We start from the raw sequence: 18729 nt of genomic DNA, 5'->3' as shown, positions 1-18729 counted from the left end.
GAAAGAAAGAAAGAAAGAAAGAAAGAAAGAAAGAAAGGAAGGAAGGAAGGAAGGAAGGAAGGAAGGAAGGAAGGAAGGAAGAAATTAACCAAAGTATCCCCATAAGGTCTTTGGTCACTGCTGAGAGTTACCTGTGCAATTTAGGACTTTTAAGCTCAGTATTTTGTGGTAAATCAATGGCAGAATTAACTCCCTCTGCAAACGTGCAAAGATTAATGAGGTCAGTCAGTCGCCTGTTAGCAAATGCCTTGTTACAGAGATGACACATCACCATAGGATGTGGCTACTAAACCAGGAAGGCCTTTGGATTTTTTCATCCATGTGCTATAACCCAGATAATTGTGTGGCTGAGGGCAGGCATAGTTTGCCTGGCCAGGGAGAGTCTACTGATAAGCATTGGTGCAAAAGAAAGGCAGAGCTAGTGCATATTGTGAGCTTTGAGTTGGCATCAGGGAAAAAAACAAACAAACAAACAAAAAAAAACAACTCACACATGTCCTAGCATGTGCACTGGGGGAAACATCCATGGTTCAAAGGCTAAAGGAATAATCAGATGTCTAAGAGACAGGATTAACGGGGGTGAGTCTGAAGATAGAAAGGGGAGAATGTGACCCAGATAAAGAAATAAAGGATTTAGGGGGTAACTGTTGCACTGGCTACTGACCACAGAAATAGTTTTCCCAGCATTTTTAAATAACCAGATGCAAACTGATTTGTTTGAGCTGAACATCTGCAGCTGAGGGGAACAGCCTGAGGAGTGCTGAAAAAGCATCTCTGGGGGCTTGTCTTCTCCAGTCTCACCTGGGATCTGGGCTGGGCTGCTTTGGTTGCTTTGCTGTAGGGAGAGCTGAGAGAGTGAAAAACAGAGGGAAGGTCATCCCCAGGGCTGACAGTGCCAAGTGAGGTATAGTCCATTGCAAGTAGATGAAAAAAAGCAAAGTGCTGGGTTATTCAAGATTTCTCCTGAAGGAAAGTCACCCTCACAACTGATCCCTCTGCACAAATCCACAACACACAATGAGGGAACTGCTTCCAGTGCTTCCCAAGTGGGAGAATTGGCTTTCATCTAGGCAAAACAGGCTTTTTGAATTGGCTTTCATCTAGGCCTGCCATTGACCTCCTGGGACTAGGTAAGGTATACACACTCTTGCTTATCTGTAGGTATCATTGTAGCGGACAAATACGGTCCCTCCCATGCCCGGGTATCTCAGAGATGACTTCTGCCCACAGCTCCTGATCCCTCCTGAGCTCTGGAAAGGCCAGGAAACCAGCCCACTCCAAAGCCCAAACTATTTCCTTACAGGTTACAAAGCTGCACAGCTCATTAAACCAAATTGCAAAGATGGAAAGCTCCATAAACATCTCAGGCCTTAAAAGCCACTTGCACTAACATGGTATGATAGATTCAGACTTCCAGACTTCCACAGCCCTCACCTCCTGGGCAGCCTCAGGATGCATTCTTGGAAGGCTTGGCTCCTCAGGGGCCTTCTGGGGAAGGGTCTTCTGAGGGATTCCATCCAAAGGGACCTGGACAAGCTTGAGAAGTGGGCCCACGTGAACATAATGAGGTTCAACAAGTCCAAGTGCAAGGTGCTGCAGCTGGGTCAGGGCAATCCCAGACATGAGGACAGACTGGGAGAACTCACTGTGAGCAGCCCTGCAGAGAAGGACTTAGGGGTGCTGTGGACGAAAAGCTTGACATGAGCCAGCAGTGCTGCTTGCAGCCCAGAAGGTCAACTGCATCCTGGGCTGGACCAACAGAGGGGTGGGCAGCAGGGGAGGGAGGTGATTGTCCCCCTCTGCTCCCCCAGAACAGGCTTTTTTTTTTTTTTTTTTTTTTTTTTTTTTTTTTTTTCCGAACTCCGATCCTTGTTTAGGAAACTTTCTGTTCCATCCTGTGATAAGAAGGAGCCGTCAGGTTGCATCTTTTGATCAGTGCTGAATACGGAAATAGCATTTGCTGTCTATAAAGCCTTTGAAAGCTTAGCAGCCTGGAGGCGAGGATGAGAATAGACAGACTCTGAATGGCCATAAAAAGAGCCTGAAGTGACATTTTTTCCCCCAAGGCTGAAAGAGTCATAAGCAGCCCAAAGCTCTGGTTAGACTTTGTGCTCTTTCTGACTGTGGTTATCAAAAAGCAAGTCAGGAAGACCATGCAGGGCGTGCTTACATTCTAGGTGAATGTGTGACAACTCTAATAGAAAAGTTCAACTTTGACTGCAAAACAAAGCTGAGAAGCAGAACAAACACGGTGCACACTGTGACCTTGTGACAAGGAAGCAAACTGTACCCAAAGTGATGTGTTTAATGCTACATGAAATAACCCACATGCTGTGCAGTGGCTGATGAATTGCTTGAAGACAAAGCTGATTGCCAAGGTCATTAGCATCTGACTCTGAATAAGGACCTCATAAAGTGATGATGGGTGAGCAGCTAAGGGCAACAGGCAGTTCTGTGAAGTACAGAGGTCTGCCCTAGGTGTTTTTCTTTTCAATCATGGAGCTTATTGAGTATAAACTTACTACAAGTAAAAGGAGCTTTGCTTATAAATCAGAGCCAAGAGTTAAAGGCTCCTGAGCAGAGACATCTCTACATGGAGTAAACTTACAGGACTTCCAGATCCATGCTACCCTTTACTGTAATCCCCTGAGGCTTTCAGGTAATAAACAAAAGGGGGAAGGTACCCTTCTCCCTTTCCCCATAAGGTAAAATGTATGTGTGGAAAACCTTCACTTTATGCAGGCTTGGGAAAGGAGCACCCTAGCTCTTACAACCCCTCTTTTGGGTCACTCTGTTCAGCTGTCTTCAGTTGTACACAGAAAGGCTTTGCAGTGAGGATGTATGCAGCTTAGAAGTATAAAGCAATAATCGATTGACAAGCAGCACAAAATGTGGCCAAGATTTAATGAGTAACTCAGACAAGCATTATGCCCGCCATCCCCAGAAGCCACTTGGGGAATCATTGCTGGCCAGGCAGGCATCAGTCAGGTAGGAAATGCCTGTGAGTTGGTATTGTTGGGATGCTGTCATTTCCAGATCTGTTGACACAGATAACTCTAATGACTCCACCAATTACCAGTATAGCAGGATATAAAATCTCGTCTGATTTCTGTGTAGTACCTTCCAGCAGCATAAATCATTTAGGCTGATCTCAAGGGAATGCAAGGGGGGAGAAAGAGGAGGTGGTGTGGTGGACAAATTGGCATAGAGGACTATGGCAAAGACCTGTGTCATGCTTTTCCTGGGGAAAGGTGCCTGGCAACAAAGAATATCTCTGCCACATTGCCAAAGCAATCATGAATCCTCCAGATCAATGATTTCCTCCTCTCTATAATGGGATGTTTCTGCACCTCCAACATACCAAGTGGGAGAGGAGAGGGAAGCACGACACAAACAAGGTTTATGCTAGGGGTTAAACAGTGCCAGTGATTCAGTATCTTCTGTGCCAGGGAGGCTTAGAGGAGGCTTCCCCAGGCAGCTCTTCCTCAGGCATTAGCCTGGGAGTCTGCAGTCACACAGTGGTTTCTGAATGGGACACAAAAGAGGTAAACTCAAGAGGCCTCGTAGAAAAAAACACCCAGTAGTATACAGTTGCAGCATCTCCCACTCCAAACACCAGAAAGGAACAGATGTTTCATAGGACATGCACACACACATGGACACGTGAATTGGTAGCTCAGGAGTCCAGAGCACTGGCACCACGTAGGTGTCACCATGAGCCTGGGAAGTAACTTGATTAGGTGTCAACCAGGACCAATTGGCAAATTTCTCCTCAGAAACTTGCTAGGACAACACAACATCTTGCATCTTGGTGAAGTTCTCTTTCTGTCTGCTCTTACCGCACACTGTCCATGAGTATTTGCTACTGTGTTGGGCCCTGAGGTTTGATCACTGCAGTGCAGTTATGGGGTTTTCTGCAGAGTTTCACAGCAGCTTTGTCTGATGATAAAACATCTCTCTCTCCCTCAGAGATCTTCACATCTTCCCTGTAATGTAGCTAATTGCTCTGGTCTGTGCATGAATTCTGTGTCTGATGTTTCTCTTTGGCTACAGAAGAATAGAAAAAAAAAACAATCAATCATAAAAACTGTCTCTAATTAAAGAAGAGTAGAAGAATTAAAGAAGACAAGACTGGGCAAACAGTGAGCCAGCACCACCGAGTACCCAGCCTTAGCTCCCTGTAAGTGCAGGGCACACCTGTGGTGGTACCTGGAGCTATGCAAAGCATGGGCATGGATCTAGGGTTCTGCAGACTCCAAAAGAAGAGTGCTTCCAATGTCGTTTCACTATGGTTTTGCAGTGGCAGCAGAGATGACATAAACCTGCTTCAAGTACCACATGCTTCATGGTATTAGGAATAACTTGTTTTGCCCAACTAGCCAAAAGGAAAAGCTTGTGCATTTGGTAAGCTCTTCAACTGTCTCCAGCAAAATAGCAGCCGTTGTCTATTATTTTCACTTCTGATAGTGATTTGTTATGATAAATTCAGGAGGTCTGTAGTTGTAAAGGGTAGAAAGAGCCATTATTGTCTGAGCCATGCAAAGCAGCTGGGTGGCTCTGTGCTGAGCTCACAGTCTACTCCATAAGGTGTGTGTTTGGTTACCCCAACAGCATGGGTTTTCAAAGAAACAGAACAGAAACTCTTCCACCTGTAATTTATCTGTACTTTGAGGCTCATCCATTTTTCTCTTCCCTTTTCCCTTTCCCCTTTCCCCTTTTGTTCAAAGGATGAGAAGAACCAGGTGTTGATCACGAACGCTTGGCTGCAGATGGTGAGTAACCATCTGTGTCAATAAAGAACAACCCCCATTCCTAATAGCAAACTACTGGATGCATTTTCTTACCTGGAAAGCAAGATTGCTGCCTTTTAGCTTGTCTGCAATGTGAAACTAGTGCATGTTCTCAGTCCTCTGAAATTTTTCCAATGTTTCTCTTAGCATTTGAAACAAAGCAAAGCAGACTGAGTTAATCCATTGGGCAGACCTGTTGGCTTCAGGAGGTGATGCCAAACTATATTGTTAGGCCACTGGGCATAGGGGTCTTGCAATGGAGAGTCCAGAGCTAGACTCCCACCACAAGTGACGAGAGACTCTTTAAGCAGCTCAGGGTCCTTCCAAGGGCAGAGATGAGGACCTGTGGTGAAGTCCTGCTTCATGGCTTGTACAAGAATCCCCCAGCACGCGCTCCCAAATGCAGAGGACCATGTGCAGCCCCTGTGCTGCACTGCTGTCAGCAGTGCCCAGGCTTATTGGTGGGACAGTTTCTTAGAAGCTTCCCTCCTGATTTAAAAACATCACCCCTAAATGCACCTCCTCCCCTTCCTGCAAACCTCTCCAGCTGAGCAGTGACCAGCGCTGGCCGTGCAGGATAAGCAAAACTGATCTTCACTTAGGGCTGTGGTGGAGGGCGCTTCCCACCACGTCTGCTGCTGGTGGCCTACGGTGAGAGATATGATCTATTCTTACGGAGCATGAAACGATCTCCTTAATGGTTTGTGCTCAGCAAAGATGCAGCTCTGCAGGGGAAAGCCTGTGGGAGACTTGAATGATTGAGCTAATTCTGCTTTGACTTAAGCAGCCGAACACTATGTCAAGTTAATGGGTGCAACGGAACAGGCTGCTTCTTCTGCAGCTACCTGCTGCTATTTGCAGAAAGAATGGGTTTAGCTCTATTAGAAAAACTAACACAAACCAACCCACAGGACTACAGGACCTTCAGGGCACAGCCTATGTGTATCCTGTCCTTTGTGGAGGGTGTCTTCAGCTACAGCACATGTAACACCCTTTTAGCCATACTATCATGCTACTGCTATTGACAACATCCTTTCCGTTCCCTAAATATTCCAGATACCTTAAAAGATTTCTGCCAGCCTGTATAATGTAATATATGTGTTTTCCAACAGTACTGGGTTGATATTTACTTGTCTTGGGATCAGTACGAATACCCGGGCGTGCAGAACTTACGATTTCCAGCTGACCAGATTTGGGTGCCAGATATTCTTCTGTATAACAGGTAAGCAAGGTGTGCAATACCCAGTGAGAGCCTGGCACTAGAGCACTAGGTGCTGGAAAACAGCATTGCTGCCCTGATATCCCAGGGCTTTTGCCATCCAGGACTTTGTCTCCTACACGTGAAAATAAATAAATAAATAAAAAAGTAAATGAGCACCAGCTAACAGATTTTTCTAATAGCCAGTTTAAATCTTGCTGTTGTTTTGCAGGTGTCTTAATTCCCTAATCCCAGTGAATGCGCAGAGCAAACAATCCATACTCTCCTTATAATTACCTGACCTGTGTTAGAAAATTACCGCTGCCACAATCTTCCTGCCTGAACTGAGCAATCTATGTTTCTTTGCACATTACCCATCAGCCACATTTTCTAAATTTCTTGTCATCATTCCTTGTCTCCTCTTAACACTCTAGATTATTATTATTATTTTTTTTCTTTTCCATGAGAGCCCAGTACTCTGGACAGTACTTCTGCAGTTCTGGGTGGAGTGAAAGTTCTCTAGACACTTTAAAAAATTCTTTCCAGGAGGGAGAGATTTTATTTTTGCTCTAACATCTTACTTTTAGACTAATTTTGTTGTTTGCTCTTGCTGTCAAGCTAGATTTTCACTTATCTGTCCTTTTCTATATCAGTTTTATGCATTATATTTTCTAATTATCTGGGTTGAACTTCATTCTGCTCTTTTCCACTGTCTACCAAGATCCATTTTACATTCCAAGTCCCCACTATATCTGAAGGAAGCTTGAAGTGATCTGGAAATTTTTAAAGTATAATTCTTTACTCCAGCTTTACTACTTACAGCCTCTTTACTCATTTTCAGTCACCAAAAATGAAGCATACGGCATGGTCCATATTACTCTCGTTTATTTATAAGAACATGACATGGAAAAGGCTTTCTGAACTTCAGATATATCTCCTCCCTCCTCTTATTCAGTTAGTCAGTAAGAAAATTAGATTGATTTGATCCAGTTGGCCCTTGACAAATCTGTGCCAGCGGTTTTCACCTCATTATCTTTGAAGTTAGACTGATGTGTCTGTAATTTCACCTTTTTACCAAAAAAAAAAAAAAAAAAAAAAAAAAAAAGGTGAGAATTCTGTTTGATCTTCTCTAATTCACTGAGCCCTTCCCTGTTCTCCCCGAGCTCTCACAGATAATTGTTAATGCTTCAGAGGGTATTTCGGCCAGTCCCTTCAGTACTCGAGAGTAAATTTCATCAGTGCTGCCAACTGGATCTCTCTTATCTACACTTCTTTAACCTATTCCTCCCCTCTCCTGCCCTGGAAGCCGGGCACTGTGTGAGAATTAATTGGGGTGAGCCACAATTTGTGAGGAGTGAAGTGCAGAGGGTACAGGATACTGCAGCTCTCTGTACCACAGCAAGCAGTGGGTCTACCCTGTCTGACTTGTCCTGTTTGACTTTTCCTTGCTTTCTTCTATTAATGAAAGCCTTTCTTGCTGCCTTTTATGTCATCACTTGTCCTGCACGTTGGTCTTTTCAGTTTCACCCCCATTGTTTTTTTCTGTTTAATTAATCTTATCCTGAGTCATATGATCTTGCTCCCATGTTTTCAGTGCTCAGCCCTTGATTTCCAAGCCCTGTTGCAGAGGATCCTGAAGCAGTGGACACTGTGCTTTACTTGTTCCCATCAGAGTAGGCTGTCTGTGTGTAGTCTCCTTCTCCAGCATATCTTGCTCGAGGATTCATCAGACATGAACAGAGAGCAGGTCATAAGAGGAAAGGGGGATGTGAATTTTACTCGTTTGGTTGTAAGACAGGGTGTGTAAGACGGTGGAGTCCTACAACAAAGACTTGCACATAGCCATGACAGGCAAGGGTCTGTAGCACCAGCACGGGGAACTGTCTGTAACCTGGAGCAGGTCCCCATGCCTGCTCCCTTGAAGAATGCTTGCCCTTGCTCAGCACACTATTCCCTTCTTTTTCTCAGAAGTGCTGGAATCTTAAATAAATTCTCTTTTCTTGGTCCCTTTCGCATGGTTTCTGCTCTTACAGTCTCAATCAGTACTGTCTTATGAACCCCAGATCTGAAACAGCTTCTCTCCAGTGCTGTCTTCCATTGCCTGAAGCAAACCTTTGGCCCCTGTGTATCCTAAGAAACTGCAGAATTGTAGCCTGAGGAAACCTTTGCTCTCATAACAGCTATCTAGGTAAAAAATAACTTGATTTATACTGTGAGCTGCTTGATTCTGACAGCGGCCCCAGAAAAAAACCTCTTCCTGCCTACAGTCCAATCTTTGAAAACCACTTAAAAACTTCAAAAACTATGATACTTCTGCTCCTTTCCCTTCTGCCTTTGCCCCAAGACATCCGATGTTGAGACTGAAGAAGAGAAGGCTTTGGGGAGATGTCCTTACAGCTTTTCAGTACTTGAAGGGGGTTTATTAAAAAAGATGGAAAGCAAATTTTGCTCGAGTAGATATTGATAGGACAAGGGGGAATGGTTTTAAACTAAAAGAGGGGAGATTTAGATTAGCAGTTAGGAGAAAATTCTTTAGGAGGGTGGTGAAGCACTGGCACAGGCTGCCCAGAGAAGCTGTGGATGCCCCATCCCTGGAGTTTTTCAAGGCCAGGCTGGATGGGGCTTTGGGCAACCTCCATCTGGTGGGAGGTGTCCCTGCCCATGGCAGGGGGGTTGGAATTAGATGATCCTTAAGGCCCCTTCCTACCCAAGTCATTCTATAATATTATTCCCTGACTCTCCAAGGGCATTAAGAAAGTCACCAGCATGTCTGGGTGCAGGCCAATAGTGTCTGTCAGAAGGGAAGATTCTAATGAAGGGTGTGCTCTTCACTTAGACGTAAGCCAGACCTTGATTCTGTGCATTGAATTCTCAGAAGATATTTTTTTTGTTTCTGTTGGAATTTGCTACATCTTAACTCAAACATCAGCCTACATTTTCTTTCTTTCCTTTTTTTTTTTTTTTTCTTTATATCATGGCATAGTGCGGATGAAAGATTTGATGCAACATTTCACACGAATGTGTTGGTGAATTACTCTGGATCCTGCCAATATATTCCTCCAGGTAGGATGCAGTGTGTTTGTTTGTTTTAAGTGAATGCGTAGCTTTGATTAACTACAAGCACTTTTACTTCATAAATGAACTCAAAGTGTTTAGAAGCAGTCTGCGGAAATTTTGCAAGCTGTGTAATTTAATTATCAGACAGACCCACTGAAGTAATTTAGGTCCATTATTAGTAGCATATTTCCACTTCATAAATCAGTAAATCTCTCTGCTCAGCAGTTTGATCATTCAGAGGCCCAGTTGAGGAATTGCCCAAAGCAAGGTGATACGCACCACAGGTCACATTACCTCAGAGGAAAGTTTCTCATGTAAACCAACTAGCTCTTTCCTAAGAGTGAGAAGAGCTGTGACCAGAGGAGGCACCCAGGAACCGCTGTCCCTCTGCAGCTAAGTCCACCTTGTGAGGCTGAACCTCCAGATCCAGGTGAAAAGATGAACTGAGACCAGTGCTGGCCAGCCAGACCCAAAACACATTCTGCTTTCTGTCTTTATTGCTAATTCAATGCCCAGAGGGCCCAGCAGCCAAGACCTGCCAGAAAACACACAGCCACCCCATTTGGGGCAAGAAATGTCCAAACCTTGTGCCATAGCTGCTGGCTTATTGATGCCAGCACATCCACAGGGGACACCAGGAAAAAAATGGGTCTTCCCTGGTGGCTGATCCCCAACTGATCACTACTTCTGAGACCTCTTTAAAAACATACAAAACAAAACAAACAAGCAAATAAAAAGAAAAAAGAAAAAAAGAAAAAAGAAAAAGAAAAAGATTTTTTTTTTTTTTTTCCCTGGGGCAGACCATGGGAATGGTTTCTCTCCAGGGAGAAACAGATGACAGGAATAAAATCAGGATGCACCAGTGCATATCCTTCTTCATTCCTCTGGAGTCCATACAAGGAGGTGATGGAAAAGGTGCCTGTGTGGGCAGATCTGGTGCTCTGCCAATCTCTTTCACCTAACAGAGCAGAAGGCATACCACACAAGCAGAGTACATCTATGGTGAGCTACAAACTCCGTGGTGAAGAACTGGTTACTTAAGACCCCAAGGAAATAGAAAAGAGAGAATAAGGGGTAATAGAAATGTCTCATGCGAAGCACAGGAAATAATTTCTTAAATGAATTTAACTGCTGCTAAACTGCTTTGCCCAATCCAATTTAGAAGGTAAATGTTCATAATCAGCCCACCTAATGCAACAAGTGCTCACAGAAACAGCTAGATTAATCAAGAGACTGGAAAACAAGGAAAGGAGGGAAAGATGTTGTTTCCAAGGCTTCATGAAAGTTTTATTTCCCATGACTGAGAGCAGGCTGTACTCACTACTGCTCTCCATTAGAGAAACAAGCTCTGCTACATATGGCTTGGTGGAGGAGTGGAGACAGAGGACAAGCAGGAGACAGCTGTCTGTGGAGAAGGAAGGGAGCAGAGCCAAGATTCAGGAGAAGCTGGGAGAAAACATCCATGAAACTAACCCCACAGAGGCTGTGGCAGTGGGAGGCAGACCTACCAGAAGGTGATGGAGCAAAAGGAGGGAATCTAGCCTCTGCAGAGCATCAGTACTTGTGCGGGGAAATAAATAATCCTGCACATACTACACAGTTATGCCAGAATGCCCTCAGCCTCTACAGCAGCAGGCAGAAACAGCAACACATTAACTCTGTTTTGGGGATTTTATCTTCCAAAGTCACAGCCTGAGCATTTACAGCAGAACATCAGACTCGGTTTAGGTGACTCAGAGGCAGGATTCATGTTAGCTGGTGTTTTAGGGAGCACATAGAAACAGTTACAAACAAGTCACCTCAGCACAGCATTAGAAATAACTTTCTAATGAAGCAGGAGCTGCTTCTCCATCGCATGGCACCAATGAGGTGGCTGCTGGCCCAAGGGAGATGTAGAGGTAAGGTGAGGGCTGCAGAGCCACAGGCCTGCAGGGGTGAGGGTCTGCAGAGATGACATCTATGCTTTTCCACCAGATGCTCGTGGCACGGGCTGCACAGGTCATCTTCTCTGCTCTTCCTTGGTGCCCCAGGAAGGGATGATATTCCACACACGCCAACATCTTCCACCTGTGCTAGTTGTTTGGTTACCCCACCACTACATCACACAGGCTTTTGCAGAAGAAAGTTGCTCACAATCAACTGGACAGATAATGGTGGAGGCGAACTGCACCCTGCACACTATTGACTCTGGTTGATTTCTATCCACAGGCATCTTGAAGAGCACATGTTACATTGATGTCCGCTGGTTCCCCTTTGATGTGCAGAAGTGTGACTTGAAGTTTGGCTCCTGGACGCACAGTGGCTGGTTGATTGACCTACAGATGCTTGATGCTGATATTTCCAACTACATCTCAAATGGAGAGTGGGATTTAGTGGGTAAATTGTCTGGCCTATTTTTTTTTCTTTTTTTTTTTTTTTTCAGTAGTTTAATTTTCAAAGGCAAAACCCAAATATATAGAAATGATCAATCCTATTGAGACATTTGAAATACAGATATTAAGAGTTTCCACAAAAACAGAAGCAAGGAAAAAAAAAAAAAGAGTTCAGAAACAACTTTTCATATGCATTCTTTGAAATGTGTCTGAAAACACTGTGTTCTGAAGCGATTGCCTAAATCTAAGCACATAAATGAAATCTACTGGTGCTGATGCATCTGAGCAGTGTGCCAGTACTATACTTAGATGTGCCTCATGTAGACACACTGAACACTACTGTCACATCTACTCTAACACATCAGCCAAAAAATGATTGGCGCAAAAAACACTATTTCAGCAAAACTGGAATGAGGTTTTGCAAAGAATCCCTCTCACCCAGAAAACCATCAAAGTGTCCTCCAGTCTGTAAAACCTGCAACTAACTGCAGCTCACTATGTCTCTCTTCTGTGCTTCAGAATATACCTGCATTTTTAAAAGAGGAACCTAGCTCCAGATTTAGTTATTCATAGCTTGATCTCAGTGAGACATTTTGAACCCATTTAAGTAGGGGTAAATCAGAAGTAATGCTGTAGAAATTGACAGGTTTTAGGACACTTTAATGAGAACTTGCAACCAGGACATTTCATCTTCTAATCCAGATATGTAGCCAAGGAAAAACTGACCCAGAACAACTGAATACTGTATTTCTACCAGCCAGGGCATGTGAGAAGCTATAAAATAAGAAACATGAAATAAGAAACATCTCATTCATAAGAACATGAAATAAGAAACATTTTTCTGCACAGCAAGCTGGACCTGCTTGCAGCTGGGGGACAGACTAGAGGGTCTCTGGAGGTCCTTTCGGGGCCAGTGAGAGGCCCTGTGAGCAGAGGTGCCACACATTGGCTCATAAACCATCAGTTCTTGGCCCCTTCCAAGGGGATGGATGCTGGGCCGTCCTGCGCCTCTCCCCACTGCTCTGACCTCCCTTTCTGTAGGTGTCCCAGGAAAGAGGAATGAGATGTACTACGAGTGCTGCAAAGAACCCTACCCAGATGTGACATACACCATCACCATGCGCCGGCGCACCCTCTACTATGGCTTAAACCTACTGATTCCTTGCGTTCTCATATCTGGCTTGGCTCTGCTTGTTTTCCTTTTGCCAGCTGATTCAGGAGAGAAGATTTCTTTAGGTAAGTGCTCAAGAATTCATTTCATTCATTAGTGATTCCCATAAAATGGCTAATAATGCCTCATGTTGCTTGATGAATAAAGATTTCCCTGGAGGAGCAACAGAAGCACTTGTTTGGTTGCAGAAACTGGGGTAACCGCTTACTGTACAGCATTCACACATGCTGTGCTAAGTAATTCTACTTGCATCATCCTTTGCGTTTTACCCTGGGATGAGGCAGAACTCATCTCTGGCAGAGGCAGCAGTGATAGTACTCCATCTTCCCTGTCGTCCTGTTCCTTAGCATGTCTCACTGGATTTCATGGCTGATTAACTCCCTCTTTCAGATAGGACATGCTGAGATACAGAGAGTGAAGGGTCATGAGCAGCAGCAGCTGGTCACTTTATTTTTACCTTCCAAGTACAGCTCCCAAACCTCCAAACTATGAATTCCCACGGAATGCAAAGTAGTGACAGCCAAGGAATGGCTAAACAAGATTTACTGTCATGTGTATCAATAAAGACAGGAGGGATACTTCCAAGAAAAGACAGCGAAAATAAAATGTAAAATAAATAAAAGTAAAGTAAATATAAAGTAAAGTAAGAGCGACCCAACTGAGACCTTTAGAGTCAATTGTGCACAAATGCAGTCAGGATAGAAACCTTTAAATCATACACATGCACTTGGTTGGTAGAACCATTGGGGTTCTACTGAGCAGCCAGTCTTACAACAAGCGAAACTCAGGCTGTGAGGGATATGACTGCTGCCTGTGAAAAACAGGCAGGGAAAAGGATTATTTGAGCTAAACTACAATGTTGTCACAAAAATGGGATGTAATGTTCATACATTAAACATGCAAAATAAAAAGCAATTTCTCAGCTTAGGGCAGTTAGGTTTTGCAAACAGCCTTTCCAGAGAGAACAAGATAACAAAGATCTCCTTTTGAAATAGTCATACATCTCTGTGGAGGGTGTTATATAATGTGCAAGAGCCAAAACTCTTCAAGTGTCTCCTAGACCTTAATAATTGTCTGGGTTTTGTATGAGCTCTGTTTTGCAAGAACAGTGTATTTCATGAGCTCTGCAAGCTCCATTTTACAGACCTGCAAAAATTTATCCATTATTTTGAGAGGAGCAAAGGTTTGGGTGCAATTGAGAAGTGGAAAGGGAGCAGATAAAGGTGCATCCAAAGATGCTCTCACTTGGTAGAAGTTCTCATCTGTTCTGACAAGCACTAAGTCATGGTTTTGGCTTAGCCGTAGATCAGGACAAAGTTATATTTAACAGCAAAGACATCAGAGGAGGAGCTGCAGTGATCATATTCCTCATCTTTCCCCTATATGTTCACTCCCTGCAGGCATAACTGTTCTGCTTTCCCTGACTGTATTCATGCTGCTTGTGGCCGAGATCATGCCTGCAACTTCTGACTCAGTCCCACTAATAGGTAGGTTGATTTTCTCTGCTCTGTGCATAAAGTACAATGCTTTCCAAGAGTTCTTCAATGCATGTTGGAGGTTTGACTCTGTCTTAACACAGTTTTACATTTCAGCAAAGTCAGGAGTAAATCTCTGTCTGGGTTTATTTGTTTGAGTAGATGCAGAGAGAGCCTGCATGAGGGGTAGAAAGGGGCTCTGGAAATATCAGATAAGCTGGTAGTTGCAGTGACTCAGGGGACACAGAATCAATACACGATGTGGAGGTTTGGGTAGGCAGAGTACAAAGGACAGCACCACCAGTACATGGGTATGGGTGGGATACAGAAATCTCTGTACACTCATCCCTGGTGCTGGGCTCATTGGGTCTGTTGGTACAGTTACTCTGACAGCTCTCTGGATGAAGGCAGACACATTTGAAGATGTCAGTGCTGCTGGCTGAAGAAAATTCTTTCCTCTTCCACATCACCTGCTATCCATCCTGTTATGCATTGTTGTGAATTTATTGTACTACTTGATGTAAATTAAACACGCCTTTTTGCTTAAATATAAAAAAGTCTAATGAACAATGCATTGGACAGAGTCCTGCCACCATTTGCAGATCTACAGGGGGTCTGCAAAGGTGTGTCATTGAGCCTTTAAACCTCACTGAAGTCTCAGTTTCAATTTGTGGTCATCTTCACCAAGCTAGACACAGAACTCCCATAGCTGCAAACATGACCTGTTCTTTTGAAATAACCAGTGTGAGTTAAACTGCCATGCTGTTGCAGGGGAGCTTGTACTTACCAAGAAATGAAGATTAGAGCAGAGTGGTGAGGCTTGCACAAATGACTCAAGAAATTGCCACCGCCATCTCAACAGTAAGACTCTACCTACAGATAGAGAAGTTAATACAGACACAAAATGGATAGGAGATCACCCTCTGGGGGAAATGCTTGTAAGACTGCACAGCCTACACTGAGAGCAAAAAACCCACAATCACAACTGGCTTAAAATCTCTAAAGCTAGATATAGCCCTGTAAAATCCAGGCCAGGAACCTTCTTGACTATTCTCTTTCTGGCATTGATCAATGTTAAATAACTCCAAAGACAATACAAGAAATAGAAACCTATACTAGATTTTTTTTATTTTTATTTATTTATTTATTTATTTATTTTTTAAATTTTTATTATGAGCTAGCAAATAGCCATGGAAACATCTAAAAAAAAATCTTATGTGGATTTAGCATGGTAGATTGTTACTCATGTTGTCACTGTAGTGGTATCAGAAGGCTCCAGATCAGTAGGTTGAGCACACAAAGCACAAAATGAATGGGAAGTACAAAAAAACATCCAGAAGGAATGCAGGAATGCCATTTTCCCATTTTTGCAGACAAGGAGTGAAGACGTTATAAAGCATTAAATGATTTCCAAAGTCATACAAGAAAGACAGAAGGCTGTAATTTTTTTTTTTTTTTTTAATTAATTTGTTCCTTCTGGAGTATCATAACAAGTCAGGTGAGGGTTTCACTGTTATTCTACAAGGTAAATTGATGTGGCAGTGTGGGAGGAGAGACTGCTTACTTGTTACAGGACTGTCATATCAAGGTGCTAGCACACAAAGACACAGACTGTTTATTATGAACCTTAAGAGAAAAGGTGAGAAAGATGGACTTGATGGCATCTTGTTTCTGAGGCTGCCTGTGGCATAAGCTACAGGAAGGGAAAGTCACCTCTGTGTGCTGCACATTCCTCAGCCATCTGCATTGTCACATGCAGCATGAGAGGGAGAAACGGCGAGAAGCTCCCTTCTGCCTTCAGAGAAGCAGAGGCAGAAGGGAATGCCTTGAACCTGATCTGATGGCCAGCACATTCAGGTGGCTCTCCACCTCTCTTGGACTGAGGATGCAGAAACCCAGCAGAGCTGTGATGGCTAAGTTGGATGGGAGAGGCAGAAGCCTGGGTGGCAAGTTGTGATCAGTGACAGCACATGTTTTTTTTTGTCTTTCTGTTGGATGCACATGCATCTGGGTGCAGAGCCTGTGTAACTACCAGCACCTGCTGAAGGAAAAACTGATGACAGTCACCCTGTGGGCACAGGCAAAGCAGCCAGTAGTTGCCTTTTTCACTGGGGCTAAGAGAGCTGTGCAGTGCATTCCCTTATCTCCTGGTCCTTACCTCCTGGTCCTCCTTTTGCAAAATTTGGAGAAAAGGAGAAAATGAGGCTGGGACTCTACTGTTCTGCAAGACCCAGCTAATAACACCTGCTGCATGGCTATTTGTGTCATTCCTATCCTGAAATTGATGTGAGTGATCCAGACGGGTATTATTACTTTTATTTTCATAGGATCATCACTCTATCTTGATCTCATGAGGACTCAGTTTCTCTCCTATAAACTGGGTAAAGCATAGTGTCCTGAACTCATTGCAGGGTAGGAAAAATAAAGCTGTTCTGGACTGTAAAAGAAATAAGTATGAATACCAAAGGAAAACAGAAATTGTTAAATTATCCTCTCCTGTGAGCTAAGGTCAATATTTACATATAAATTATGACTAAGGTACACATTCCAGACAGCTGAAATAAACAAAATATTCAACAATATATCTAAGTGCTGACAGAAGGTGCATTTCATCGTTGTAAAATTAAAGCCTAGCATGAATTGTATCATAAAAATACCAAAAGAAGATTTACTCAGATATCTCATTATCTAAATTCAAGGAGATAAAAAACAAAACAAAACAAAACAAAAAAAAAACACATCTACCTGTGGAGAAGGAGGGTGACTATGCAACAGTCTGTTTCTCCAGGTAAATGTTGTCTCAGTTATATTAGGACCTCTCACACCTTTTCATCCTTTTTAGATCACAAACCCAAGGAGACGGTAAAGGATTTTCTTCTCTATACTAAATATGCCTCATTGGTTGCATGCATTGTTACAAGTTTTTCCTAATGCCTATATAATTAGAGCATATTAAATATTGGAATCTCAAAGTTGTCACGTAGGTCAAATGCAGTCTTTTTCTTTCATCTGTTCATTAGACAAATTTTGCATTGTGAAACACTATAATATAATTATGCTAGCACACAAATTCTTTGTAAGACACTGGAGACTGACTTTGGGTATCCAGATGAGAGGTGCCTAAAGCAATCCCATGGCTACTCTCATCTGATGCTGCCCTGTAACAGCCTAAAAACAAACCGACCCTCCACAAGGTGGGGTCCACTCAGGCATCATTCTCTGAAAGTCTGCCGTCATCTGCCCTGCCCAGGGCCACAGGAAGGACTGCCCAGATGAGGCCTGGCTGTTGCTGAAGAGAGGGATCTGCCTGGGCCTCCTAGCTCCTCACCCCCTGCCCACTCTGCCCCAGCACAAGGCTGGCCCCTGTGCAGCCCCCGTGCCACATGTGCCATCTCCCAGAGCTGCCCTCTGGACCCCTGATGGGCTCTGTGTGCCTAGGGCCAGGGCTGCCTATAGTTCAGGCCTGAATTGCATGCTGGCTCAGTCAGCCCTTCCTCCAAATACTTCAGCGTATCGTCTCCCCAGTCCGGGAGACCTCATCAGTCCTTACAACTATCCAAAAGGAGGTTGTAGCAAGGTGGATGTTGGTCTCCTTTCCCAGGTGACAAGTGATAGGACTCAAAGAAACAGCAACAAGTTGTGCCAGGGGAGGTTTAGTTTGGATGTCAGAGGAATTTCTTCATGAATGGGTGTTGAAGCATTGGAAAAGGGTGCCCAGTGAAGTGGTGGAGTCACCATCCCTGGAGATATTTAAGAGATATGAGGACAAGGCACTTGGGGACACAGTTTAGTGGTGGACTTCGTAGTGTTAGGTTGATGATTCGACTTGATAATCTTAAGGGTCTTATCCAAACTAAATGACTCTATGAAGAGCACACCTTCTATCCTCTTCTCAACGTCACTGACAGCTGAAAAAATCAATTGTTAATCTACAGAAAAGCCACTGTTGCTGGTCTTTATGTGGGAAAATATGACCCCACGTGCTTTGGAAAATCTGAATTTATTCCTAGATTTTTTTATTTTTCTTTTTTAAACAGCCATGCATCCACTGCTACCTGGACATGGTTGAACACTTCTGGCCTTTGGTAGTGTAAAAACACTAAACCCAAGCATGCTGTACATCTTACTTTTCTCCACCATCTGACCTCAGCTTTAACTACTTAAGTAATAGTAGGTAATAATGCCAGAAATTCTCACAGCTGCTGTTCAGAGTGTCTCTGTTGAGAAGACAAAGGAATGCTGCTCTAATACGACACCTAGGAGGAATGAAGTAGCTTATCAGGTCTGGTCTATTTGAAAGGAAATGTGGAAATTATAGTCTGGTTCTTCTTAGCTGAGGCCACTTTCCTTTGTCCTCAACTTATATTTATAGAGAATAAAGCACTACTCAGCCTAAATAAACACAAGGAGACAGGCAGGGCAAGACATTTGCTTTTTCCTACCTCTGCATAAAGCTGCTCCCTGGTACCTTGGTGTGTGTGCCCTTTCTTTCTCTGCTTATAAAGCTGCCCAGAGCTGTTCTTCATCATGTTCAAATTCCCCTCATTTCTATACAGCTCTCTAAATATTGTGTTAATACACATTAAAAACAAGCAGACCTCTTCTGCAAAGAGCAGGCAGCAAAGCTTGGTTTAGATATAAGCAGCAGGCTGCTCAGCACTTTTCA

At 43.6% G+C, this 18729-nt stretch overlaps 1 protein-coding gene across 1 annotated transcript in view; it reads left to right on the top strand.

Moving 5' to 3' along the window:
• LOC118156682 (neuronal acetylcholine receptor subunit alpha-7-like) overlaps positions 1 to 18729 on the top strand; it is a 58427-nt gene that overhangs the window by 24422 nt on the left and 15276 nt on the right. The window contains exons 3-8 of the mRNA XM_035310843.1: positions 4728 to 4772; positions 5903 to 6012; positions 8972 to 9051; positions 11254 to 11421; positions 12459 to 12653; positions 13989 to 14075. Of these exons, the coding sequence (XP_035166734.1) occupies positions 4728 to 4772; positions 5903 to 6012; positions 8972 to 9051; positions 11254 to 11421; positions 12459 to 12653; positions 13989 to 14075 (685 nt within the window). The remainder of the gene's footprint in view (positions 1 to 4727; positions 4773 to 5902; positions 6013 to 8971; positions 9052 to 11253; positions 11422 to 12458; positions 12654 to 13988; positions 14076 to 18729) is intronic.

Source organism: Oxyura jamaicensis, chromosome Z, assembly GCF_011077185.1.
Source record: "Oxyura jamaicensis isolate SHBP4307 breed ruddy duck chromosome Z, BPBGC_Ojam_1.0, whole genome shotgun sequence".
NCBI classification, from domain to species: Eukaryota; Metazoa; Chordata; class Aves; order Anseriformes; family Anatidae; genus Oxyura; species Oxyura jamaicensis.
The sequence above is the reverse complement of the archived record's forward strand: the minus strand, read 5'-3'. Positions and strand labels throughout refer to the sequence as shown.